At 57.3% G+C, this 25,660-nt stretch overlaps 2 protein-coding genes across 10 annotated transcripts in view; one reads left to right on the top strand and one right to left on the bottom strand.

The window, feature by feature from the left end:
* The window catches only part of Ptger1 (prostaglandin E receptor 1), a 7,700-nt gene extending 4,257 nt beyond the window's left edge, over positions 1 to 3,443 (top strand). For both annotated transcript variants that reach the window (XM_078037463.1, XM_005336248.5), the window contains one exon: positions 62 to 3,443. In XM_078037463.1, coding sequence (XP_077893589.1) covers positions 62 to 328 — 267 coding nt within the window. In that variant the 3' untranslated portion in view covers positions 329 to 3,443. The remainder of the gene's footprint in view (positions 1 to 61) is intronic.
* Positions 904 to 25,660, bottom strand: Pkn1 (protein kinase N1). Of its 8 annotated transcripts, none has more exons than XM_040290358.2 (23): positions 25,263 to 25,660; positions 24,567 to 24,695; positions 19,493 to 19,787; positions 18,654 to 18,805; positions 16,973 to 17,108; positions 14,074 to 14,219; positions 13,444 to 13,657; positions 12,484 to 12,678; positions 9,176 to 9,285; positions 8,950 to 9,093; positions 5,396 to 5,471; positions 5,183 to 5,324; positions 5,001 to 5,097; positions 4,334 to 4,413; positions 4,173 to 4,248; positions 3,997 to 4,088; positions 2,601 to 2,777; positions 2,397 to 2,459; positions 2,234 to 2,310; positions 1,986 to 2,128; positions 1,644 to 1,751; positions 1,431 to 1,511; positions 904 to 1,167 (listed from the first exon to the last, which is right to left on the bottom strand). In XM_040290358.2, exons 2-23 carry the CDS (start codon positions 24,612 to 24,614, stop codon positions 964 to 966), a joined length of 2,856 nt encoding a protein of 951 aa, XP_040146292.2. In that variant the 5' UTR covers positions 24,615 to 24,695; positions 25,263 to 25,660; the 3' UTR covers positions 904 to 963. The 8 variants fall into 8 exon arrangements, with proteins under 8 accessions (XP_040146292.2, XP_040146293.2, XP_005336311.2 ...); XM_040290359.2 differs by lacking the exon at positions 25,263 to 25,660 and adding an exon at positions 24,898 to 25,205; XM_005336254.4 differs by lacking the exons at positions 24,567 to 24,695; positions 25,263 to 25,660 and adding an exon at positions 24,203 to 24,425 and having other exon boundaries at positions 5,001 to 5,094.

The following is a 25,660-nucleotide window of genomic DNA, read 5'->3' as shown; positions in this document are numbered from 1 at the left end:
ACCCACCCCAGCCTCACCCTCCCGCCACCCATCGCACAGCTCACACCAGCTTTCCCCGCAGGTGTTGGTGATGCTGGCCATCGGGGGCTGGAACTCCAGCTCGCTGCAGCGGCCGCTATTTCTGGCCGTGCGCCTTGCTTCCTGGAACCAGATCCTGGACCCCTGGGTGTACATCCTGCTGCGCCAGGCCGTGCTGCGCCAAGTGCTTCGCCTTCTGCCTTCAAGGGCTGGCGCCAAGGGCGGCCCCGCGGAGTTGGGCCTAACCCGGAGCGCCTGGGAGGCCAGCTCTCTGCGCAGTTCCCGGCAGAGTGGTCTCAGCCACTTCTGAGTGCGCCCGAAGGCTAAGCCATCCAAAGTGCTCAGCGCAGCGCCTTTGAGGAACCAGAGTTTTGTCCCGTCGGGGCTGCAGCACACACTGGGGCCGCGTGGGGGCGGCAGAGGATCCGTGTGCGCCTCGAGACCGGTGCAGTTCCGAGGCTTGCCACGCGAGGGCGCAGACACCTGACGCTCAGTTGTCCAGCTGGGAATCCAGAGCCAAAGCCACAGGAGCATGCGCTCAACGCCAGGGCCCCAGCTCCGCAGTGACTAGAGCAAGAGTGTTTGGGGGACACTTTCAGTCACTGCGGCCGCCAAGACAGATTCTGTTCATTAGATCCTGAGCTCCTCCCAAACAGCCCAAGCCATGCACCATCATGGCCTCGAACTCCCAAAGCCTCCAACAGACCCTGACCCCCCTCCCATCGCAGCTCACCACTCCTTCCACCACAACAGCCCTGAGTCCCACCCTCCCCCGACCCTCTTCAAATGAACCCCCACCGATCTGCCCCATCACCTGGCCCTACCTCCAAGCATGTCCATCCCCCAACCCCCTCTCGGCGCACAAGAAGGGCCAGGATGCAGGGCTGGGGCAGACCCCGGAGGCCTTTTTAAAAACTAAGAGCTCGGGGCAGGGGCGGGGATGGGCTAGCAGCCGCTGGCCACGAAGTCGAAGTCCTGGAAGGCTGCCTGCTCAGCGGCAGTGAGGGGCCGCGCGTCGCGGGGTGGGCTCAGCGTGGGGGCCTCGCCGGTGAACTCCTCGTCGAAGTTGCTGACATCCGTGCGCCCCGACAGCGTGGGCACGAAGGGTGGGGGCAGGCGCCGGGCCAGCAGGGCTTCCCAGCCCAGTGTCTGGGAAGGCAGGAGAGGGAGGTCAGGATGGGAGGCTCAGGGCAGGCGTGGCTGAGAGGCCGGTCCTGGGTTTGTGGGGTCGGCACAAGGTGGAAGAAGAGGGGTGAGGCTGGGGCAGGGGGAACTGGCTCACCCGGGACATGGCCCACCAGGCCAGAAGGAGTGACTGGGCCTCCACGGGGCGTGTGGGAGGGGAAGGGAGGACACAGCCCGTGGCTACGGGCCCCCGGGGTGGGAAGGGCGACTGGCTCCTGGGGTCTCACCCTGAAGAATGGCTGCTTCTTCACGTCCTCTGCATCTCGCTCACTGGACCCCAACCTCCGCTCTGGATTCCTCCGCAGCAGCTGCAGGTGCAAAGCTGCGTCAGGTCTGTCTCCCACCGAGGCCCTGACCCAGAGCCCCTGACCCAGAGCCCCTGACCCAGGGCCCCTGACCCAGAGCCCCTGTCTGGGACGTCCCTGCCTGGGAGTCCTCACCCTCCGCATGATGCCGATGGCCTCCGCAGACAGGAAGCGCGGGTAGCGGACCTCATCGTTGACGATGCTGTCAAACACCTCCTCCTCATCATCCCCTGGGAATGGCGACTGGGGACAGGGGTGGGGTGAACGAGGCCCCTCTCCGGGATACCACACCCAGTTCCACCCGAACCACAGGGACTGGCTTGAAGAGGGGCGAGTATCCCATTTCACAGATTGGGCACTGAGGTCCAGGGGCAAAGCCACCTGTCCTCCTCACCCAGCTGGGGCGGAGGCAGAGTTGCGTCCTAGCCCTGGGCACAGGCACACTCCAGGCCCCGTGGGGGCGCCCTGGGGCCTCACCTCACCGACCAGCATCTCGTAGAGCAGCACGCCCAGCCCCCACCAGTCCACGGCCCGGGTGTAGGACGTGTCTGTCAGCACCTCGGGCGCCAGGAACTCCGGGGTTCCGCAGAAGGTGCTGGTCCGGTCCCCATAGCCCATGCCTGGAGCAGCAGGGCCAGGCGAGCTCAGCGGGTGGCCCAGCACCGCCACCGTGGTCCACACAGCCGGCCGCCCCTCCCTGTCCGACCCCAGGCTCCGCTCCTCACCCTCTTTGCAGAGGCCAAAGTCTGCGATCTTGACGTAGCCCTCAGTGTCCAGGAGCAAATTGTCCAACTTGAGGTCCCTGTGGGGTCAGAGGTACAGAGAGGGACAGGCTGGTGTGGGGGGGCTCTGGCTGTGCCAGGGCCGAGGCGCCCCCGCAGCACACACCTGTAGACGATCTTGTGCTCGTGGAGGAACTGCAGCCCCAGAACCACGCAGGCCGAGTAGAAGCTGCGGAGAGAGTGGGCGGGTCCTGGGAGCCTGGAACCCGCACCCTTGGGCCCCCAGCCCCCAAGAGCTCCCAGAGGCCGGGGAGGCAGGGCCCAGGGGTGGAGGGTGGCACCCGGGCTGAGAGCCTGGGCAGTGGCTCACACGGCTCGGGGCTCGGAGAACACGTCGCTGTGGATGTGCAGCATGAGGTCGCCGCCCGCGGAGTACTCCATCACGAAGCACACGTGCTCCGGCGTCTGGAAGCAGCCGAAGAGGTTCACCAGGAACGGGTGTCCCGCGCTGGTCACCGCTGCCAAGATCCGCTTCTCACACATCAGGCTGGGAGGGGACAGGCGGTGGGGGGCACAGGTCATGGACATCCCCAACCCCCAACTCCCACTCTCCCCGGAGTCCTCAGTCCACCGCGGATACAGCTGTGCACTTCGGATAAATTGCTTACAATCTCTGAATCTCAACAACCTGATCTGCTAAAGAGGCACCCAGAACCCATCTGTCTTCCCAGTAACTGCCCCATGACCTTCCTTTGGGGAACCACAGGCCTGGGCACAAGGCCCAGGCCACTGGGGTGCTCCAACTCTTTGGCCAGGGATTGGTTCAGGGATGGGCAAGCCTAATCAAGGGACTTGGATTGAGGTCCCTGTGGGGTCAGAGGGTACAGAGAGGGATAGACTAGTTTGGGAGGGGGCTCTGGCTGTGCCCAGTGGCTGAGGCGCCCCCACAGGGACTCTGCTTCTACCACTGGATTGCCAGGGTTTCCACTGGAATTATTAAGGAATGAAGGCTAAAGCTGGGTGAATCTCAAGCTGTTGGAGTACAGAGGTATCTTTGCCCTCTGGAGGGGACTGCAAGCCAAGCCCGCACACAGGAACACAGAACTGAGAAACCTCATCTGAGCACCTGGATACAGCCATGCCTGAAGGCACTCACCCCAGGACTTTTCTGGTCCAGCTCAATAAATTCTTTTGTTTGTTTAAAGCTTTCTAAGCTGAGTTCCTGATTATTATTATTGGGAAAGCTGGGGACAATCTCAGTGCCTCTGTTGAGTGTTTATAGGGATTAAGCTCTGTTTAGAGTACTTCAGATGAATCCTCTCATTTACCCTGCAAGAATGTTATCATTCCCCTTTGACAGATCAGGAGACTGCAGTACTGAAGGGAGAACTCAGGTTCTCCAAGCACATCCAGCAGAGCTGGGATTTTAACCTGGGGCCCTGACCCCAAAGCAGAGGCAGTGCAGTAGCACCAGCTTCGGAGCTGAGGCCCTAGGTTCAAAGCTGGACCTGCTGCTTACTGGCGTGTGACTTTGACAAATTGCTCGATCTCTGTGTGCCATCAGCAGAAAGGGACTATAACAGTATTTACTACTTGAGAGAATAACTGCTCTTTAAATTGTCACTATTATCTTAAATATAAGAGTAATAAGTTCCTGTGGCTGTTATGAGTCACTCTCACTACGGCTCCACAAACAGGATGGCTCTGTCTCTCATTTCCCAGAAGAAAAGACAGAGGTCCCCAGAGGGTCAGAGCAGGGTTCTCACCTCTCTACCTCGTCTCGGGCCACAATGTCCCCTTTCTTCAAAGCCTTGATGGCAAACAGCTCCCCGCTGGACCGGAATTCAGAAAGCAGCACCTGGAACCACAGGTAGCCTGAGTGGCCAGCCCAGGACCCAGCCGGACAGGACCCCCAGCCCCCAAATCCTTGCCCTGCACTCACCTTCCCAAAGTGACCCCGGCCAAGTACTGCCAGGAACTTGAAGTCCTCGAGGGTCAGAGGTGACTTCCTCAGAGGGCTGTGGAGAGAGGGCACTGGTGGGGACAGGGACGGGGGGGGGGGGGGGGGCAGGGCTGGGAGTGGGGACTGGAGAGAGGCGTCACCTGCACAGGGCGGGGCCTGGGGTCTCCTGGGTTTCCGGGGGCAGCTCAGGAGTGCTGACAGTTTCCTGGGTGGGGGAACTCTACGGAGGAGAGAGGAGGTCAGGTGGGGGGCGGGATGCCCCTGGCCCTGACCTGCGCCACCTGACCTGGACCCCTCTGTCCCGGCTTTTCCCACACCCGCCTTGCGCACACCCCGCCAGCTGCTTGGCGTCCCTGCCCTGCACACACTGGGCACACTGTGTGTGCCTGCCAACTTCTGACCTAGAGCCAGACCCAGGACAATGCCGTCACCTTGGCAGGCTCCCCTGTCACTCTTCTGTGAGTGACCCCTATCTGGCATGGCAAGATCCTGACCTCTGTCATCCACAGGAGCTGTGCAGGGCCCAGAGGCGAAGCTACTTGGCGCAGGACATGCAGCAATGAGGGGGAATGCAAGCAGCCGGGCTCCCCATTCCCTTTTTTTTACGGCTGGGGATGGTCCCCAGGCCTTGCAAGTGCTCTGCCACTGAGCTACACTCCCAGCCCCTGAACGCAAGGATAGAAAGCCAGGCTCCAGTTCTCCTAGAGACACGCTGTGCCAGCCCAGGGAAATTCCTGGCTGTCTCTGATAGTGGACCAGGATGCCCAGCGCAGCTGGGGCCTGGTGGGAGAGGGGACAGACGCCTACCAGGCTTGACGGGCTGGAAAGAGGCCCCTGGAGGCTCTTCTGGGGCGAGCTGTCCGAGTCGGCTGCGAGGTTCAGCTTCTCCACGGAGATGTCACTGCTAGAGGGGAGGAGGGTGTGTGGGACCCGGCAGCGGCTGCGGCTGCGCAGTGAGAGGCGGCTGGGAGCCCGGGGCGCCTCCTTACCCTGTGGTTCGGGCCTCGGACCCTGGAGAAGGCCCGGGACTGAAGGTGCCCGTGGCGGCGGCGTTGGGAATGAGCCTCCGAAGCAGCCGCACCCACGTGGCGACGTCGATGTTCATCTGCCTGGCACGCTGGAAGGCCTTTCCTGAGACAAGACCAGGGGCCGTCACTCCCTGGGACCTTCCGGGCCGCCTCCCCGCCCCAGGCCAACCTCACCTTGCTGCTTGGAGAATATCTTCTTCTGCCGCCGCAGCCGCGGGATCCTCTCAATAACGGGGTTGCGGAAGGTGACCTGGGCGGGGGAAGGCGAGGACCCCTGCTCACTGAGGGCAGCCTGGTGAGGACCCTCAGGAGACCAGCTGTGTCCACCGTGCTCTGTGGGTTCTCATCACCATGCGCTCAACCGCAGAGAGCCGGGTGACAGGGCACCGGCCGTCCCCACCTGCCTCCTGCCTGGAAAGGGAAGGAGCAGGCGACCAGGCCCCCAGAGGGGGAGGGTCCGGCCCATGGGACTGACATCTGAGCCAGCCACCTGAGGTCCGGCAGCACCCACTGCCCTGATTCCCCAGGTGTGGCCCAGGCCAGCTGACCTGGTGGCACCGGACACTGTGGTCTAATCTGGAATGGCCTGTGTTAAAGGCTGGTCCCGGGCCTGTGCAGTACTGGGGGGCGGAGCTCCTGGGAGGCGGGGCCTGGGTCAAGGCCATCAGGCGAGGGACACGCCCAAGCCTGGGACACCAGGGCCCCAATCCAGGACACCAGGGCCCAGCCCCAGCCCGTTCTGCTCTCGCGCGGGGCTTCCAGCCGCCATGAGGAGAACAGGACCGTCTACCACGTGCCCCTGGCAAGATGTGCCGGACCCCACAGGCCCGGAGTAACGGTGCCGAGCAGCCGCTGACCAAAGCTATGAGACAAACACCTCTTTTGTCTTTTAAGTTGACCACCACAGGTATTTTGTCACAGCGGAAGAGTTGACTAACACCTGGGAACTTGCTTGAAATACAGACTCTCAGGCCCCCATCATGGACTACCGAGCCAGAAGCACTGGGGGTGAGGCCCGCCAGGAGGCCAAGGTCCTCCCACACGGGAAACCACGGTTTGGCTCAATCTTCCCAACTCCAACAGCTTCTCCCGGGTTCTGAAGTCCAGAAGCACAGTGTCCTACACGGTCACCACACATGGTGACTTAAATTTAAATTAGTTGAAACTTAAGTACCATTAAAACTTTGGTTCTCAGTCACACTGCCACGCTTCAGATAGGAACACTCCAGCCACAGCAGAATCCAGTGACTGTGGCTCTGCGACAACAGAGCGGCAGCAAGTTCTGTGGCTGGAGCTTAGGGGCCTCCGACACAGACAGACACAGACAGACACAGACAGACACAGACAGAGGCAGGCGGGGAAGCCTCGCCCGTGCGCTGCCGCCAGCCCCTCCTCCTGGTGTTTCTCTTGTTTGTTTGGTTTTGGGGGAGCTGGGGATGGAGCCCAGGGCCTCTCCACTCAGGGAGGCCCTCTCCACAGGGCCTCGCCCCAGCCCAGAACCATTACACTGCCCACCACCAAAATGGCCTTTCCTTCAATGACCAGGTTACATAAGAGTGTCCAGGTGAGAGTGTGAGACAGGAGACAGACTCTTGTTTTTTTGTTTTGTTTTGTTTTTTGCTATGCTGTGAAGGGACCCAGGGCCTCACTCATGTTAAGCACGAGCTACCACCGCGTCCCATCCCGGCGGGTCCCATCCCAGCTCCTTCACTACTTCTTTTTTTTGGGGGAGGGTACCGGAGATTGAACTCAGGGGCACTCAGCCACTGAGCCACATCCCCAGCCCTATTTTGTATTTCATTTAGAGACAGGGTCTCACTGAGTTGCTTAGGGCCTTGCTTTTGCTTTTGAACTTGCAATCCTCCTGCCTCAGCCTCTGGAGCCGCTGGGATTACAGGCCTGTGCCACTGCACCCAGCTCGTTCCTCTACTTCTGGTGGAATTACACCCCAATATGAGGTTGAAATGTCGTAAGCTACAATGCACTGAATGCCCCCAAACATCATCCTCTGCCTCGCTGCCAAAATCCTGCCAGAACTACCCGCCAACCCCACGCCTGCAGTTGAGCAGAACCATCCACCGCACACCTATTTAATCAAAAGGCATCGACTAGTTGAGGTGATTTATTGACTATGGTACTGAGGGTCAAGGTCAGTACAGCTATGCTAGCAGGTGACACAGGGTTTCTACTGCATGTGTTCTCTTTCTCCCAGGGTCATAAAGTTGAAAAAACATAAGTCCATGCTGGGGGTCACTCAGGAGCAAAGCCCCACCAGAAAAGAAGAGAAAAGGGATACACACGTAGGTGCATATAAAAAGAGTTTTTGAGGGGATGGGGTGGGGCTCAGTGAAAGTGCTTCCTTGCATGGGTGAGGCCCTGGGTTCCATCCCCAGCACCACAGAAAAATGAATAAAGATCCTGTGTGTTCATCTACAACTAAATGAATAGGAACAAAAAGTTTTTGAGAAAAATCTGGCCAATGAGGGGGGTCAGAGACTTTCCTTCTCTGTGCCTGAGTTTCCCCCTCTGTCAAATCCAATTAATAATGGTCCTCTGTGGGGCTGCTCTAAGATGTGACAAGTTCACACCAGCAAGGTCTCAATACGAGTCTGGCTCCACGCTCCTGGGATCTGCTAATTCCACCTGTTCTCCACCAGGGGCCTCCTGTCTGGATAGATATGTGCTTTTTTTGTTTGGTACTAGGGATTAAACCCAAGGACACTTCATCACAGAACTACATCCTCAGTCCTTCTTATTTTAAGAGACAGGGTCTTTGCTGAGGATCTTGCTAAGCTGGTCTGGAACTTGAGATCCTCCTGCCTCAGCCTTTGCCTCCCTAGTCACGGGGATTAAGGCATGTGCCACCACGCCCTGATGGAGATATTTTTGACTGTCAGAACTGGAACAGGCCTGGGCAAGGTGGCACACCACGCCTGTTATCCCAGTGGCTTGGGAGGCTGAGGCAGGAGGATCAAGTTCAAAGCCAGCCTCAGCAAAAGCAAAGCGCTAAGTGAGACTATCTCTAAATAAAATACCATTGTATATTTTATACAAAATGGGGTTGGGGCTCAGTGGTCGAGTGCCCATGAGTTCAATCCCTGGAACTGAAAAAAAAAAAAAAAAAAAAAAAAAAGCGCCCTACTCTGCTACTGTACACAGGATGCCCTGCCACAGAGAATGAGGAGGATCCAGCCCCCAGTCAGCAGTGGCAGGGAGGGACCTTGCTTTAGACCCTAACCTAAGGCATCTGTGGGAGGAGCCTCCGCCTGCCTGTGAGGCTCTGGGGCAGGCTCCACCCTTGCTTTCTTTGCGGGCTTGATAAAAGTTTGTGATTTTCTTCCCCGCTCAGTGCTGGGGACGGCACCCAGGGCCTCCTGCACACCAGCCAGCGCTCCCCCCGAGCTGCACCCCCAGCCTTTTTCAGAGAAACAGACATTTCCATCCCTATGCAGACGCCGTGAGAGCACTTCACACAAAAGATGGTAAAATCAGGAAAAACCACGCAAGGTGGCCACGTCATCACTGAGCGGTGTCATCTTATGGGGTCCCCCTTGTCTACGTGGTCTGTCCTCTGCCTCAGAACCGAACCAACCAGCATCACTGATGGGACTGAGTAAGGGGCCGAGGCCCATCCAAAGTGCGTCCTACCCTCCCAGGAAACGGGGGGGGGGGGGGGGGGGGCGGGGGGCAGGAAGGATTTTCTCGGGGTCGGGGTCAGGGGGCTGTACCTCAGCCACCAGGCAGCCCTGGGGCTCCATGTCCAGCTGCACCTCGTGCCTCTCGTTGTCCAGGAAGTCCTCCAACTTCAGGAACTTGAGGGCACACAGGCCCCGCTGGTCCCTCCAGAACACCGCCAGCTCCAGCTCCCGCGCCTCGGGGGACAGGAACAGGGCTGTCACCTGGGGTGTCCGGAGCCCAGAACTCCGCTGACCCCATCTGTCCAACACAGCTCACCCTCTCCAGCTCCAGGGTGAAGCTCTGGTCCCAAGCGTTGGGGCCACACGGCTTCCAGGAAGTCTGTCCCACCACTGTGTTGTCAAGCTTGAGCACGGTGCTGACCTCACCTGCAACAGGGGAGCAGGTCAGGAAACCGTGGGGGGTCTCTAGGGTCTTCTTAAAGAAATCCCAGTAACATTCTGCTTTACTATATTGGCAAAGTTCCAAGTTTTGCCTGTCATGTTAAAGGCTTTGATCCAGTTGACTTTTTCATATGGTGTGAGGTAGGGATCCAAATTCACTTTGTGTGGGTACGGTACTAGGGATGGAACCCAGGGACACTCTACCACTGAGTTACATCCCAAACGCTTTTAAATTTTTTTTTTTTTAATTTTGAGACAGGGTCTCAGTAAATTGCGCAGGCTGGCCTCAATTTGCAATCCTCCTGCCTCTGCCTCCCAAGTAGCTGAGATAATAGCTGTACACCACCACTTCCAGGCAGATTCACTTTTATTCTATTCAGAAGTGCCAGCAGTATACTCCTACCCTAGGTAAATGCTTTCAGGCATTATACTTCAGGAGATGCATACATATGCTACTTATATAGTAGACCTAAATCAAGAAATATCTTACTGTCCATTAATAGGAGAATATAGGTTGCATACCCCCAATATGAAAATCCCAAATCTGTAATGCTCCAAAATCTAAAACTTTTTGAGCACCAACCTAACCTTCATTTTTGAACTTAGTTTCATGTCCAAGATCACTAAAAATATATAAAATTACCTTTGGGCTATGTACATAGAGTATATGAGACATAATGAATTTTGTGTTTTGACTTGGGTCACATTCCCAAGATATTTCATTATGCAAATTCTCCATAATAAAAAAAAATCTATATTGTTGGAGACAAACAGGTGCTAAAACTACAAAGGAAAACAAGGAAAGGAAATTATAATCGTAAGCATCAGAAGGCCAGCTACCTGAGGCTGGGGTTGTGGCTCAGTAGTAGAGCGCTTGCCTAGTATGTGTGAGGCACTGGGTTCGATTCTCAGCACCACATATAAATAAATAAATAAAAATAAAGGTCCATTGACAACTAAAAAATATTAAAAAAAAAAAAAAAAAGAAGAAGTCTAGCTACCTGAGGGTAAAGGGATTAGAATTGAACAGGGGAGAGGAATTCTGGAAGGCTAGCAATATTCTATTTCTTTTTCTTTCTTTTTTTGATATTAATTGAACCCAGGGGTGCTCTACCACTGAGCCACATCCCCCAACCCTTTTTAATTTTTTTATTTTGAGACAGGGTCTTAGCTAAATTGCTAAGTTGCTGAGGCTGGCCTCAGACTTGTAACCCTCCTGCCTCAGTTTCCAGAGTCGCTGGGAATACAAATGGCAACAGTCTATTTCTGGGCCTGGGAGGTGGTAAGATTTGCTTTATTGTTATTCTTTTGATTTCTCTTGTTTTGAGTTCTTGGGTTTTGTTTTTGCAGTGCTAGGGGTGGAACCCAGGCCCCTGAGCTAGGCAAGCACTCCCCCACTGAGCCACGCCCAGCCTTATACTCACGTTTTTGTACATGGGTACATCTTTTTTCTTTCTTTCTTTTTAAATTAAACCAAAATGCACATCAAATTCACCACCATGATCACTGCTGAGTGGGCAGCTCTGTGGCACTGAGCAGTACCACCACCACCACCACCACCATCTCCAGAGCTCCTTTTCATCTAACCCAACTGAAACTCTGTCCCCACAAACTCCCCACTCACCCCTTCAAGTCTCTGGTACCTGCCTTCTAATTCTGCCTTTAAGATTAGACTCATGGGGAAGTCACGCGGTGTTCGACTGTGTGACTGGCTGACTTCACTTAGAACGTTGCCTGAAGGTCCTCCATGTTGTAGGAGGGGACAGGATCTCCTCTTTCTAAGGCTGAACCATGTTCCCCGTACGGCTACAGCACACTGTGCTTCTCCACTCATCCACCAGTGGACACCTGGATGCTTCCACCTTTTGGCTACTGTGAATAATGCTGCCATGGCTGGGCAAGGTAATGCATGCCTGTCACCCCAGTGGCTTGGGAGGCTGTGACAGGAGGATCACAAGTCCAAGGCCAACCTTAGCAACTTAGGGAGGCCCCATGACACTTGGTGAGATCTTGTCTCAGAATTTAAAATAAAAAAGAAGTGGGAAGGGCTAGGGTAGTGGCTCAGTGGTTGAGTGCCTTCCTCACATGTGGGAGTCACTGGGTTTGATTCTCAGCACCACATATAAATAAATAAAATAAACGTCCATCAACAATTTAAAAAATTTTTTTAAAAAAAGGAGTGGGGATGTAGGAAGTACTTCAGTGCCCCTGGGTTTAATTCCTGGTACTAAAATATAAATAAATAAATTATACTGCTGTAAATGTGGGTACACAATGTCTCTTGACGATCTTGTTTGATATGCCAGGTGCAGTAGCAAGCACCTGTAATCCCCATGGCTTGGGAGGCTGAGGCAGGAAGATCGAAAATTCAAAGCCGGCCTCAGCAACTGAGCAATTTAGGGAGACAATCACACTGTACAAAATAAAAAAGGGCTGAGGATGTTGCTCAGTGGTAAAGTTCCCCTGGGTTCAATCCCAGTTACCAAAAATAAAAAAAATAAAAAAAAAAAAGAAATTTCTTCTAAGATCTTATTTCCAATTTTTAAAAAATTTTTGTTGATAGAATTTTATTTTTATTTATTTATATGTGGTGCTGAGAATCAAACCCAGTGCCTCACACATGCAAGGCTAGCGCTCCACCACTCAGCCCCAGCCCCAGCCCTTGTTTCCAATTCTTTTGGATGAATACCCAGAAACAGAATCACTGGACCATATAACTTTATTTCTTTGTGGCATTGGGGACGAAACCCGGGACCTCACAGGTGCTAGGCCAGTGCTCTACCTGAGCCACCGCCCAGGCCATGCTCCATGTTCTGAGGAGCCACGGAGTTCTCCACAGTGTGCCCTTCACATTCCCACCAACTGTGCACAGAGGTTCCAGCTTCTCCAGGTCCTCACCAACACAACACTCTGCTCTGTTGTGGCTGTCACTGCTGTTGTGATAATAGATGAATTGGGGGGAGGGGATGTTGGTTGGTTGTTTTAGTGTTTTTTGGGTTTTTTTCCTTGTTTTGGCTTCTTTGCTTTGTTTTCTGGAGATGGGGTCTGGCTCAGGTATTCAGTTGGCCTCCCACACAGCTGGGGTTACAGCCGTGTGCCACATGTGTACTGTTTAAAGTGTCACAAATGTGGGGTGTCCAGGGCCCCATCCATGCCCCACCCTCAGGCCCGGTGCCCACTCACTCGTGTTCTCAGCTTCTGCTTTGAGGCTGCTCCGGCCGCTGAGGCTTCCACTTCGGCTGTAAAGGCCCCGAGCTGGGCGGCTCAGGAAGGTGGTACGGCTGTCGGGGGTCCCAGGTGCCCCCATCGAGGGCGAGGGGTTCCAGGGGATGGTCTCTGGGAGGTCTCTGCAGCCCACCACACGCACCTCCAGGGTTCCTGCAAGAGGGGCAGGATCATCAGGGGCCACTGCAGGAGCAGGCTATGGGGCCCATACGAGAAGGGACACATCCCAGGATACAAGTGGGAGCCCATAAAGGACCATCGGGGTGGGGCAATCGATGGCTGTGGCCAGATATGAGAATAGGGAGAGGTACTCTAGAGGGTCTCGAGGAACTCGCTAGGACCCAGGGGTCTGGGGTAGGATCTGGTGAGCTGATTTGAGGTTTGAGAGGGGCTGAGGCAGAGGTTAGAGGTTCAGGGCTGAGGGGTTTGTTGGGCCAGGAGCCAGGTGGAGAGGAGGGGATGGGGCAAAAATCTAGAATCAGAAAGCAAAGTGGGGTGGGAAGCCAGGCTTGGTAGTGCACGCCTGTAATCCAGCGACTCCCTGTAATCAAGCTGCAAGAGGAGGGCTGCAAGTTCGAGGTCAGTTTCAGTAACCTAGCGAGGCCCTAAGCAACTCAGTGAGACCCTGTCTCAAAATAAAATATTAAAAGGGCTGGGGATGTGGCTCAGTGACTAACGTCCCTGGGCTCAATCTCCAGTACCAAAAAAAACCAAACAGGTGGGAGCCCACGTGCAGAGGGCTGTCTGGCCTGCGGACGTGGGGTGCAGGATGAGAGAGACAGGTGGCAGGGAAAGGGAGAGGACAGAGGGACAAGACTCTGATTGGAAAGCCTGGATCCAGTTCAGTGGTCTCAGGGCTGGGGCAATATAAGGGGTCAGAGGCCCAGAGCCGCCAGGGCAGGGCAGACAGGGGCGCACCTGTGAGCGGCGCAGGCTTGCACAGGGTGCTGTAGTGCATGGCGGGGAAGGGCCCAGTCAGGAGCGCGCTGAAGGCGGCGGACGAGGCCACAGCGAGCTCCTCCCGCAGCAGCCGCCCCTTGGGGTGGTCGGCAGGCAGCTCCGTGAGCCTCCGCTCCAGCGCCTCTCGAAGCAGCCCCAGCTTCTGGTTGGACTCGGTCAATTTCTCCTGCGCCTGCAGTGGGAAGGCAGGGCTGAGGGCGGGACTGGGCGGCCTACCCAAGCACAGATCTGGGTACTCCCCCAGCTTGGGTTCCTTCTCTAGGGGTTTAAATTTCAAACCACTCTTCCTGCCCTTGAGCTCCCGGTAGACCAGACCCTGCCCCTTACTAAGGCCCATCCCTTGCAGAGGCCACACCTCTTACCAGTTCAGACAGGCCGAGGCCCCGCCCCTCACCGAGGCCCCGCCCTATAGTGGCCCCATTCCTAGTCCAAGCCCCACCCACTGCTGAGGCCCCACCCCACGCTAATGAACCGCCCGGCTGAGGCCCCGCCCCTCCCTCACCGAGGCTCCACCCTCACCAGGGCCTGTTCAAGTTGTCACTGCCCCTCACTGTAGCTCCGCCCACCGCTGACGCTCCAACCCCTCACCTCCCCAAGGGCCTTGCGGTCTGGGGTCTTGGCCGCGCTGAGCAGGCGCAACACATTTTTGGCACCCTCGGCCACCGCATGCTCCACTCGGAAGTGATGTCGTAGCTCCTCGATGCGGAGCTCTACTGCTCCCAGGTCTGGGTCCCCTGTTGAGATGGAACTTCGGTCAGTGAGGCTGACCTGCAGGTCCCCGGGCAACCTGGCCCCAGACACAAAGCCATGCAGAGGCACAGGCGCTGGCCACAGACATAGCACCGCCAGGACGCATCCCGCTTCTCCCCAGGGGCAGTCACGTAACAGTCACGCTGCCACTGGCAGGCAGGCCACACTCAGCCAGACTCAGTCACTCTTATCCAAACACCACCCCTCACAGAGAGCGTCCTAAGGACATAGCAGGAGTCACTGTAATGAAACACAGGCACGCTGTCAACCTGGGCTTAGGGACAGTCCCACTGTAATTGCTGGTCTTCATTCCAGAGAGCAGCGGGGGACAGGCATGCAGTAATCCAGGGCAGTCACAGAATTAGCTAGAGTCAGTCACTGTCATCCAAATAAGACATTACATTTTTCACCCAGGGACTGTCACCCACAGGGACAGGGACATAAATCATGCTGTCATAAGGTGTTGACACACTTCACTCCCCAGTGAACAGTCACCATCCTGCTGTCACAGGGTCACCTGTGGGCATTTGGACAGCCACAGGGATTCAATGACACTGCACTCACGACGCTGGAGCAACAGCCATCCTAAGACACAGAGTCCTGGATGCTCCGACCCCCATGGGGCACGTTGGAGCGGGGGCCTTGGGAGGTGACAAGGATGAGTGGAGTCGTGAGGGACACTTGGGATAGCACTGAGGCCCTCAAAGGAGAGAGACCCGGGCTGGGTGCAGCCCAGTGGTACAGCACTTGGCTGGCAAGCTGAGACCCCATCCGTCCCCAGCATGGCCAAAGAGACAGAGGGACAGAGACCAAGAGCCTGCCACGTGTGCTCACTTGAGCACCTGCTGCCTTCCCCTCCTCCCCACCTCAGGACATGGCCAGAAGGTGGCCCTCTGCAAGTCAGGAAGAAAGCCCCTGCCCACCACGCTGTCACCCTGATGTCACCCCAGGACTGTGGGAAAACAAATGTGTTCATTTCAGCCTCTGGTTTGCAGTCCTGCGACGGCAGCCCAGCCCAAGGCGGACCTGCGGGCACCCTGTTGCCCACAGGGACAGAATGCCATCACCACCTGTCACCTGCAGTGGAACATATAGGTCACAAAGACACAATCACACTGGCACACAGGGACACCAACACAACAGACTCTGTCACCATACAGACACAGGCCATCAACTTGGCACAGGGACACACCATCACAGGGGCAGAGGGACCTGGTCAAAAGACAGGAATGACTTTATGCCCAAGCCCAGAGCCAAGAAAAGGGACACAGTTACACTGCAGCAAAAACCCAGGAACTAACTCCAGCCCGGGAGTCACAGAAGCATGATCACACCACCACAAGGGCAAGGCATGGGGACAGCCAAGAAATGCCACCACACTCCTCAGAGGCGGGGCTGTATCACTGAGCCCACAGAGACTCAGTGTCACAGAGAAAGACTGGGTGTCAATGCAGATGAAGGCACAGGGACAAGCCACATCCCAACACAGGAAAGATCCACCCAATGGCTCGAGGAGCACATCCTGTGACACAGGTGTAGGAATCTCATCACTCACAGGCACGGGTCACAGCTCACTTGGCTATGGCTGTCAGTCGCTAGGATGGTCCTATAGTCCTGGGTAATGTCCCAGCTCAGACCCTCACATTTTATCACAGAGCCCGGTCAGTCACACTGTGCCTACAGGTGAGTGGCGCTCTCCTAGACAGGAACTAGTCACAGGGATGCTGATGTTCACAGCATGTCATCTTACAGTCACACAGGGGTTCCCAGGCATGCTGGTGCACGATGCTCAATATGCCACAGAGACTCAGGGATAAAACTACAAGCCACTCACGGTAACAACACCCAGAGGCAAAGGGCCACAGCACGTCACCGAGAAGCACACAGACACACCACAGATGCACACAGGCCCCAGACACACATGCTGCCACCAGTCACAGGCCAACAGCTGACCCTCCGATACGTCTCCTGTGACACACTAGACATATAGTTGTCCCTTGATATCCACAAGAGACTGATCCCAGGATCCTCCTCTGGTACCAACATCAAGTCTCATTTATAAAATTGAGTAGCATTTGCATAGAACACACACACATCCTCCCGTAAACCTCAAAGCACCCTTGGGTGGCTTAAAATTCAATGTGAATGCGGTGTACATAGATGTCACCCCGCGTCATTTACAGACTAATAACAAGAAACAAAGGTCTGCACGTGTTCATCAGAGGCACAATTTTTCCTCGAAATATCTTCAACCTGTATTGGCTGAATTTACAGACAGGGAACTCAGGGATATGGGGGGCCAACTGAACATCAGCTCCTGGCCCCCATCCAAGTCACATTAATGCTGACCCACATCAGTGGTACAACCACCGCACACAATACAACAAGACCCTGCCTGCGCTTGGGGCTGGCAGTCTCAACACTTCAGCTCATTCGTACCTGCAGACCCAGACATGCAGGCTCATGCACAGACACGTGCGTGTACACACACACACACACACACACACAAGGATTTGTCCTAAGGGTGAGAGTTGACTGATACCTGATTTAGTCCAAATTTTAAAATGGGACAAAATTTCAAACAGACCCAGAGAAGGTCAGGAACAGGTAGGTTACAGTCACACAGCAGGGTCATGGTACCTGCCTCCTTGCCCCAGAAAAGAATGCTTTGTGGAGCTGCAGATTGAAGCCTGCAGGGTGGAATGCAGGCCAAGCTATCTCAGGATGAGGGACTTGCCTTGGGCCTCCTCTGGAGCCACCTGGCTCTCCAGCTGGCCAGCCTGCAGTGCCCGGCGGAGCTGCATGCGGATGATGTCAATCTTGGTCTTGCTGTCCTGCAGCATCTGCTGGGCTGTCAGCAGCAGCTTGCGGTCCTGGAGGCAGAGAGGGGTTGTGAGAGGAAGGCTGGAGAGCTGCTTCTGTCCACACCACGCAGACCCTGGAAGGCTGTGTGACAGTGAGTGTTCACGTGTAGGTACAACAGCGCACACTCCCATAGAGTCCTGGGAGGTGATTAATATAGTCCATGGGGTTTGAGTCCTCACTCTGCCACTCCACCTCTCTGGGCTCCAGTTGCCTTATCTTCAGAGTACTAACGGCACTCGTCTCCACTGGCCCGATGACTGAAGGAGCTGGTCTGTGTGCAGAGCGCAGAGCCAAGCCCGCTAATGTCTGCATTAGCCCTCAGAGTGACGGGCATGTGGGGAGGCGGTCCCCCAAGGCCACGCACAAAAGGCTACGCATTGTATTTATGTGAAGCATCCAGAACAGGTGTCCATACACACAGAATGGAGATTCGCTGTTGCCAGGGGCTGAGGGAGGGCAGGGGGGCTGACTACTAATTAAGACAGTTTCCTTTTAGGGTGCCCCCTGAAATGTTCTGGAACTAGACAGAGGTGCTGGTTGCACTACATGGAGTGCACATAATGCCACTAACCTGTGCACTTTAAAATGGGTACCATGGTGAGCTGGGTGCTGTGGCGCAGGCCTGTAATCCCAGTGACTCAGGAGGCTGAGGCAGGAGGATTACAAATTCAAGGCCAGCCTGGGTAACCTGGTGAGACTCTGCCTCAAAATAACAATTTTTTAAAACGGGCTGGGGATGAAGTTCAGTGGTAGAGTACTCTTGGGTTTAACCTCAAGTATCACAAAAATAAATAGGTAAATATATAAAATGGTTTAAAAAAATGATGAATGCCTGGACACTAGATGAGTTTTTGATTGTTTGTAGTACTTGGGGGAACCCAGGGCCTTTCACATGCTAAGCACATGTTCTGCAACTGGGATGCACCCCAAGCCCCAGGGTGATTTCTACTATGCTGTGCTTGGGGTCTGTCCTTGTGAGACTCAGTACAAAACAATCCTGGCACCTCCCCTGGTCTCCCCCATGTGACCTCTCAGGTGCCCGGCTGCCTCCCCTTACTGTTCTGCCATGAGGTCCTCCCCAGAAGCCGAGCAAAAGCCAGGCCCACGCTGCACCTCCAAACTGACCTAAAGTCATTTTTTTTTTTTTAAATAAATTATCCAGTCTGTGGTTTAGCCAGGTTCAGTGGCGCACACCTCGAATCCCAGGGGCTAGGGAGGCCGAGGCAGGAGGATCGCAAGTTCAAAACCATCCTCAGCAACAGTGAGGCACTAAGCAACTCTGTGAGACCCTGTCTCTAAATAAAACACAAAGTAGGGCTGGGGTTGTGGCTCAGTGGTCGAGGGCCCCTGGGTTCACTCCCTGGTACCAAAAATAATAAATAAGCAGTCTGTGGTTTTCAGTTATAGCAACTGAAAATGGAGGAAGAAAATGTGTGTGATCGTGTGTGCACACACATGCAGGTGTGTCCGTGTGTGAACGTGCAGGTGTGTGCCCGTGGGGAGGGTCTGCGCTCGTGAGTGTGCACACAGGCCCATGTGCACCCGACGCCCACCTTGGTGCTGCCATTGCTGTAGGTCTGGATCATGTTCTCCGCCCCCTGCTTCACCTTCTGCTCAATGGCCAGCTGCTTCTCCAGACCTGCCACCAGGCTCAGGTTGGTGGCCGAACAGGCAGGGCCGCCCATACCTGGGGATTGGGGGCCATCTGGAGGGAACAAGAGGAAAAGCAGTTACCACTCCTGTCACCTAGCTCTGTCTAGGACACGTTGCCCCAGCCATGAGCATCCATCCTCAGCCCACCTGGGACGTCGGATGTTACCCAGGGGCAGAGGGGCAGAGGAGCTGCTGCCACCACACAGAGGGCCAGACACCAGGGCCCAGAAGTCCTGTCACCCAGCTCTCCCCAGGAAACCCCTTAGGACTGGGGTCAGGACCCAGAATGAATGAAGATGACCCACATCCAGGTGAGTGCCTGCCTTTGGGGTTCACTGGTAGAAAAGGCCCCCAGGTGTTCACACGGCTGTGGGTGAGCCCACGGGGTGAGTGTGCTTATGTTGGTGAACCGCAGATGTCACCCCCAATGCTGGCACAGCTGTGAGACACTGGGAGACCCTGGTGTTGGCTGTTCTGTCCACGACACCACTCTGTTTGGGTGTGCAGGGCTGGTGTCTGGGGCGTCTGCATGAGTCTTTGAAGGGTGGTGGGACACAGGCATTGGAGCTGCAGAAGCAATTGCGTGGGATCCGGGTGTTGGCTGAACTCTGTGCCTACATGCAGGACACGGTGACAGGCTCTGTGCGTGAGGTGCTGGGCACTGGTGTGGGAGTGTGCGTCTCTCGGTCTTGTTTGGTCACAGATGTCCCTCTCTGGCTGCCCTGTGTCCCCGCCTCACCTCCAGCAGGGTCCGGCAGCACCACGTGGGCGTGCAGCTCCTGCAGCTGCTGGTGCAGCAGGTCCAGGCGGCGCGAGGAGCCGCGCAGCAGCAGCTCCACAGGGCCCAGGCTGCGCCCCAGGTCGGTGGTGGCCCGCCGCAGGTTCTCGGCCCCCTCCTTTAGCTTCAGCTCCTTGCGGATCTCACGCCGCAGCCGCTCCCGCTCCAGCTCCAGCTGCTGCTGCACCCCGGGGGCCGCCAGGTCTGCCCCAGCCAGGCCCAGCTGCTCCAGCAGGGACCAGCTGCGTGGCTCGCTCTGAGGGGGACACAGCAGGCGGGGGTGAGGGGGACTCTGGGTGCAGCCCCCACCGCACAGCCGCCCTGGCCTATGTCCACCCTCAGCAGCCGGAACCTTCCAGCACTTACCCCACCTCTGACCCCAAACTGCTTCCTGTCCCCCAAACTGAACGTTGGAGAGCAGGTCAAGAGCAAGGCCTTCCTCTCTCCCTGTCCCCTAGACCAGGGGACCCCAGGTGCAGTCCCGCTTCCCTTCACCTGTCCTATAGGCAGTGGGGTCCAGGGGCAGTCCTACTGCCCCCTGGAGGGGCCTGAGGGAAGATGCCTTCTCCCCATGGCTGCACCCCAACTAGGAGGTCCTGAGGAAGGCCCGGTGTTCCCTCTCCTGAACCCCAAACTAGGAAATCCCAGGGACAAGCCTCACATGCTAATGTACCCCCAAACTAGGAGGTCTCAAAAGCAGACCCTCCCTCTGCCTCCTAAAACTGGGACTCCACAGAGCAGAACCCGTCTCCTTCTTCCTGTCTCCCCAACCTACGAGCCCTGGAGGCCCCAGATACGTTTACCCTCCGCACAGAACTGACAACCACACCGCGTCCCCTCCACAGTCCCCAGCCAAGAGGTACCCAGGGCAGGGCCTCCAGCTGGTGTCACTCGGGGTCCCCTTCCACACACACCCGCAGGGACCCCAGCTCCCACCTCCAGCTCCTGCTCCTTAGGGAAATCAGCCTCCGCCATCCTGGGTCCAGGCTGAGGGCCCCGCCCTCTTCCTGAACCTCAGCCCTGCCAGGGCCTCTGGGCCACCACTTCCTCTTTCCTGCCAGCTCCCAGCACCCCCTGCGCCAGGCCAGCCCAGGGGCATCTGAGAGGCCCTCAGGGTCATGCCTGCTGTTTCAGGGCACCCCAGAGACAGCCCTCGCTCCCTACAGATGTCCACAGTGTGGATACCCAAAGTGTGCACATGGCAAAAAGGTTCCCGTGAGGGCACACAGGCTCCAGAGAACAATGGGTATGCGCATGCTTTCATACATCTAAAGGAAGGTGCACACAGCACAGGGTCACAGATGCACACACTTACAGGTCTGCAGGTGTGTACATGGAACACAGGCGTGTACATGGAACAGCAGTTACTATAGGCCCTCAATGGGCTGGGGCTGGCCTGGTGCTGGCTTGCCCAGCATGCAGAGGGCAGCGGGTTCCATCCCCAACATCACACACACACACACACACACACACACACACACACACACACACACACACAACAGGTTCACAAATATGTGCAGGCTCACAGGTACACACATGCACCCCTATGTATGTGTGAATAGGACAGGGCTCATAACTATGAGCACACTTCCCTTCCACACCTTCAGGTGTGCGCCCAGGCTCACCTGTGACACTCCTACTCCCACTGCATGCACACTCATATGCAAATGCCTATGAATTCTTATCTGGGTCACTCCAGACCCCACACGATACACACTCCACCTGCCCAAGTGCACACAGCTCACATGCTCACACCACACGCACACTTCCCCAGGCACCACGGCCTCTAGCCCCAGTACTACCTACCCAGGCATACCCTCCCACCGGCCTTGTGTCCCCAGCTTCCCCTTTGGGGTCAGAACAGGCAGTCCTGCAGAGGCCAGGCCCCCTTCCTGCAGACAGGCTGTCCTGACTTCCTGCTTCCTCCCTGTCCAGACAGCAACTGCTGCTGGCCACAGCCCTGAGGCCTAGGGGTACCTCCCTGAGGCCAGCACCATGAGAAAATAGCACTGGGGGGCAGGGACAACAAGTCCTCCAAACAAGCAGCCCACAAACCACTTGCTGAGCACACGGTAAAAAGCTCACCTATCCATAATAGATGCAGGCTGGGGCGGAGCTGGTGGCCGAGCGCTGGTCTACCATGCGCAAGGCCCCAGGTTCCATCCCCAGCACCACCAAAAATAGCAACAGCAGATACTACGAACCTCCCCCAGGTCTCAGCTAGCACAGTCCTGTGACATAGGTGCTATTATCAACCCATCTCCAAGATGAAGAAACTGAGATCCAGAGCACTTGCCCACAGTCAACAGGAAGCAGGGCCAAGATTTAAAGAGCACTCAGAAACCCCACGAGAGTTGGAGGTCCCCACTGCATTATATCCCCTGGCTCTGGGACTCTTGTTTCATAGGTGAGGAAAGTCCTCCTTGGTACCTGACCTCAAGGGCAGCTGCCCCCAGGATGGACCATCACAGGCCAAGAACTTAACTCCATGACCCTACCATCCCCCAGGACACCCCTGAGCTGCTGCCATTGCTCCCCCATTTTACATCGGAGGAAACTGATTTTGTCCTCACCCCAGGGGACACGACCCTTGGCAATGTCTGGAGACAGTTTGGGTGTCACCTCTGGGGGTGTGGAGGTGGCATCTATCCATGGTGCACAGGATAGCCCCCACCACAAAGAAGGGCCCAGCCCCAAAGAAGGCCTCTGCCCACCGAGTGTGGCCCCTGCCTGTCTCTCTCTCCGGCTCTCTAGGCCCGCCTCCCCCTGGCAGAATGGAGGCTCCGAGAAGGGAAGGCATTTGGTGCAGAGCACCCAGTTAGGAAGGGACAGTGCTGGAATTGAAACCTAGGCACACCTAATACCACCCTGGCCCAACTGGGCTCCACCCACCACCCTGCTGCCAGCCCCACCCTGTCCCCAGCAGGCACAGCAGACATAGCCAGGAGCAGGGCCAGCTCAAATGGGGGAAGTCCAGGCAGAGAGGAGGAGTGACCTCCCTAGCCCCACCCCCAACAGCTGAGGCCTGAGAATATGCAAAGCAGGGAGGAAGCTTGGGAAGGAGGGAGACCGGGCCTCCTGGGTCCTCCTACCCTTGGGTGACTCACTGCTACCCAGGGGCAAAGGGTCACCTGAGGGCCAGAAGGGGAACCCAGGAACCAGGCCTGGCATGGCCTCGGAGAATCCCTACTCCTCCACCTCTCACCCCGGAGCAGGAGACACCAGACCCAGAGTTCCCCCCTCCCAGAATTCCCCTCTTCCCAGAGCAGCCAGGGACCTAGACCCCCACGTCCTGAGATTTCAATGCCTTGGGCGGTTCAGGAATCTGAACAGGACATCCGTTCGCCGGACACAGAACAGACAGGCACACATTGGGACGGAGGGACAGGGCAGCAAGCCCAAGCAGCCACAAGAAAGGGATGACCAGGAAGGGAAAAGAAAGTGGGCAAGTGGCAGGGACAGGGACCAGGGCATGGGTCCAGCCTCATTCCAGGAATCACAGCCTCCGTGTGGGTCATGTGTGGCACACGCCAAGCGCATGCATGCGCCAGGGGACTCCTACACAGCCCTTCCTGGCCTGTGGGTGGAGGCAGGGACCCAGGCCCATCCCAGCCCCGAGGTCTGACCTTGTGTGATCGGCAACACCAGATACGCCCAGCTCCTCGGCAAGGCTGGCAGGCCATCAGCAGGACTGGGGGGAAGGGGGCACAGGGAAGACACAGAGGGGACGGAGGCAGGTATAGAAGATGAAAACCTGGTTACACAGCAACCACAGGACAATGGACTGGATGGTGAAGCACCAGTGGAGGCAGAGCAACACACACTTCTCAGATTTGGGTCCTTGAACCAAGAGGGTCAGAGGTCACCGTGGCCCCAGATTGTGATGGGAGGGGAAGGTGAGTCCAGGGCAGTGATGCCCACCAAGTGGCACCAGGCAACCTGGTTGAGCAGCAGACTGGTGCCAGTCACTGTGTCTCCGTGTGTAGGGGGTTCAAGGGTGACCCAGCAGTGCCACCCATGCATATGTGTAGGATTCTAAGTACGGGAGCATCCTGGTCCGTGGATACGGACACTCCCCATCTGGGATAAGGTTCCAGCAGGCAGCCTCTGGCAGCCTGAAGGATGGGTGTTGGGGTCCCCAATCCCCGAATCTAATGAAGTGACTCGGGCACTTCCGCCAACAGGTGCCTATCCTCAGTCTGGAGGCGGGGTGGCTGGAGCTTTGTTGTGCGGAGGAGGGGCACGAGCCGGGCAGCCTCCTCCCCTCAGGGGCACGGCGCCAGACACCTGTCCCAGGTGAAGCGGCACCTGCCAGGAATCGAATGCTGAGGAGGGGGATGAAACGCGGACCAGAGACACCAGGATGCACAGCCAGCCACAGACACCCAAGGGGGGGTCTCCACTGCGCCCCCACAAATTCTTGGGAGGGGTCGAGATTGGAGGTGCGGTAAGAGCCTCTGGGCCAGCACCCCCTCCACGGACCACGTCTGTGCCTCCACCTGCCAAGAAGGGGGCCGCGCTGGCTCTCCGGTCCCGGCCAAGGGAGAGGACACCAGGCGCTAGGGGGGTCCCCGCCCTCGCCGCCCACGTCCCGGGAGCCCCCGCAGCTCCCGGGCGGGGGTCCCCAGCGCCGTCCCGCCGCCCCGGGGGTGCGGACGCAGGTGCGCCTACCTGCACGGCGTCGCTGGCCATGTCCTCCTGCCGCCCGCCAGGGGTCCCCGCGCGGAGGGAGGGGCGGCGAGAGGAGCGCGCGTGCGCCCCGTGCGGGGCGGGGAGGGGGCGGGCGCGGGCGCGGCGCGACCCTCCCCAGGCGCGCGGCCCGCTCTGGCCTGCTCCACTCCGGCCCCGCCTGGCCAGGCCGCCGCGTCCGCGCGCCGCGCCCTCCGGCCCCAGCGGCCGCCGGGCCGGGTCACGTGACCGCGGAGGTCGGCGCCCGGGGAGGGGGCGGGGCCGAGGGGCGGGGCTCCCGGCGGCCCCCGGGGCTGCGGGGTCCCCTTCCCTCCAGCCCAGAGCGCCTCCTTGCACCCCTGCTTGCCTCCTTCCGGATCCCGCGGAGACCGCGCTCTGCGCAGGGTTCCCACATCCAAGCGCGCGGGAACCCCAAAGAGATGGATGGGCCTCGTTAAAGCGGGCTGTGCAGAGGCCTCTGGGGCTCCCGGGACCACTGTAAAAGCAAAAACGCCCATTTATCCCCCAGCATTGCAAGCTCAGGCCGCCTGAACCCACGGTCCCCGGTCGGTGGTTGGAAGTTTCCCCATTGCCTGCGGACGAACTCTGGGCGGGTCTGAGTTCGAATCCCAGCGAACGATGTCGAGGGAGCCCCAAAGCCGAACGCTTCGTGCGTGAAATGGGAAGGGTTTACTCACCTCTCGGTAAAAATTAAGTGCCAAGTGCATGCCAAGTGCTGAGAACACAGTAAGTGCTCAGTAAGTGTTGGCCATCGTCACTTTTAAAGCTACTGTCACCATTATTCAAAGGGATTCGAGTCGCAACGCGGCCTCGGACTGGCTGCCACTGTGAACCTCGGGAGCGTCTGAGCTTCGGTTTCCTCCCCCCCGCGGTGAAGTGGGGACCGGGCTCTTTTTCCGTAAATGCAGATTAGTACCCAAGCGAAATGTGGAGGTTTCTGCAGAATTTCTCCAAGGTGCTGGAGTCCCCCGGGGAGTGCAACTTGGTTTGTGGCCGCCGCCGGCCCCCTCTCCCCCTCAGGAATCCCGTGAAGAAGCCAAACCTTGGTGCCCGGGGCTCCTGGCGGGGAGCGCTCCCTGGAGGCGGTGCTCGCACTTCGGCGCCCTCCCGGGACCGGCCAGAACGCGGGGTTGTGGGTATCTTGGTTACCAGCCGCGCAGCTCTACGGGTGTCTGTCGTCCCAGAGATCAGGCTGCGGTGTTTTCTCTTGTTTGCTTCTGGGCAACTCTTCGGAGGATTTTAACAGAGAAAGGAGGAGCAGAAGCGTGTTGATAGAGAATCTGCTCACTTCCAACCTCCTGCCACCCTCTCCAGGTCCAGCCTTCACACCACTCATCTGGACCAGTAGTTGCCTTCTCCCTCTTCTCAAGGCCTTGTCCTCATCCCCCACAGTCTGTTCTCCCAAGGGATCCCGTGGACACCTGAGTTGGGGTATATCTC

Source organism: Ictidomys tridecemlineatus, chromosome 2 (genome assembly GCF_052094955.1).
Source record: "Ictidomys tridecemlineatus isolate mIctTri1 chromosome 2, mIctTri1.hap1, whole genome shotgun sequence".
Taxonomy (NCBI): Eukaryota; Metazoa; Chordata; class Mammalia; order Rodentia; family Sciuridae; genus Ictidomys; species Ictidomys tridecemlineatus.
The sequence above is the reverse complement of the archived record's forward strand: the minus strand, read 5'-3'. Positions and strand labels throughout refer to the sequence as shown.

Bases quoted from the DNA above. Each gene is read 5' to 3' on its own strand.
- Pkn1 (XM_021733915.3), bottom strand. From the start codon at position 23,214: ATGGCCTGCCAGCCTTGCCGAGGAGCTGGGCGTATCTGGTGTTGCCGA. The intron at 9,286-12,483 runs GTGAGTGGGCAC...CCCCTGTTGCAG, and splicing joins AGCAGAAGCTGAGAACACGA to GTGAGGTCAGCACCGTGCTC. The intron at 9,094-9,175 runs GTGAGCTGTGTT...CTGTCCCCCGAG, and splicing joins TCACCCTGGAGCTGGAGAGG to GCGCGGGAGCTGGAGCTGGC.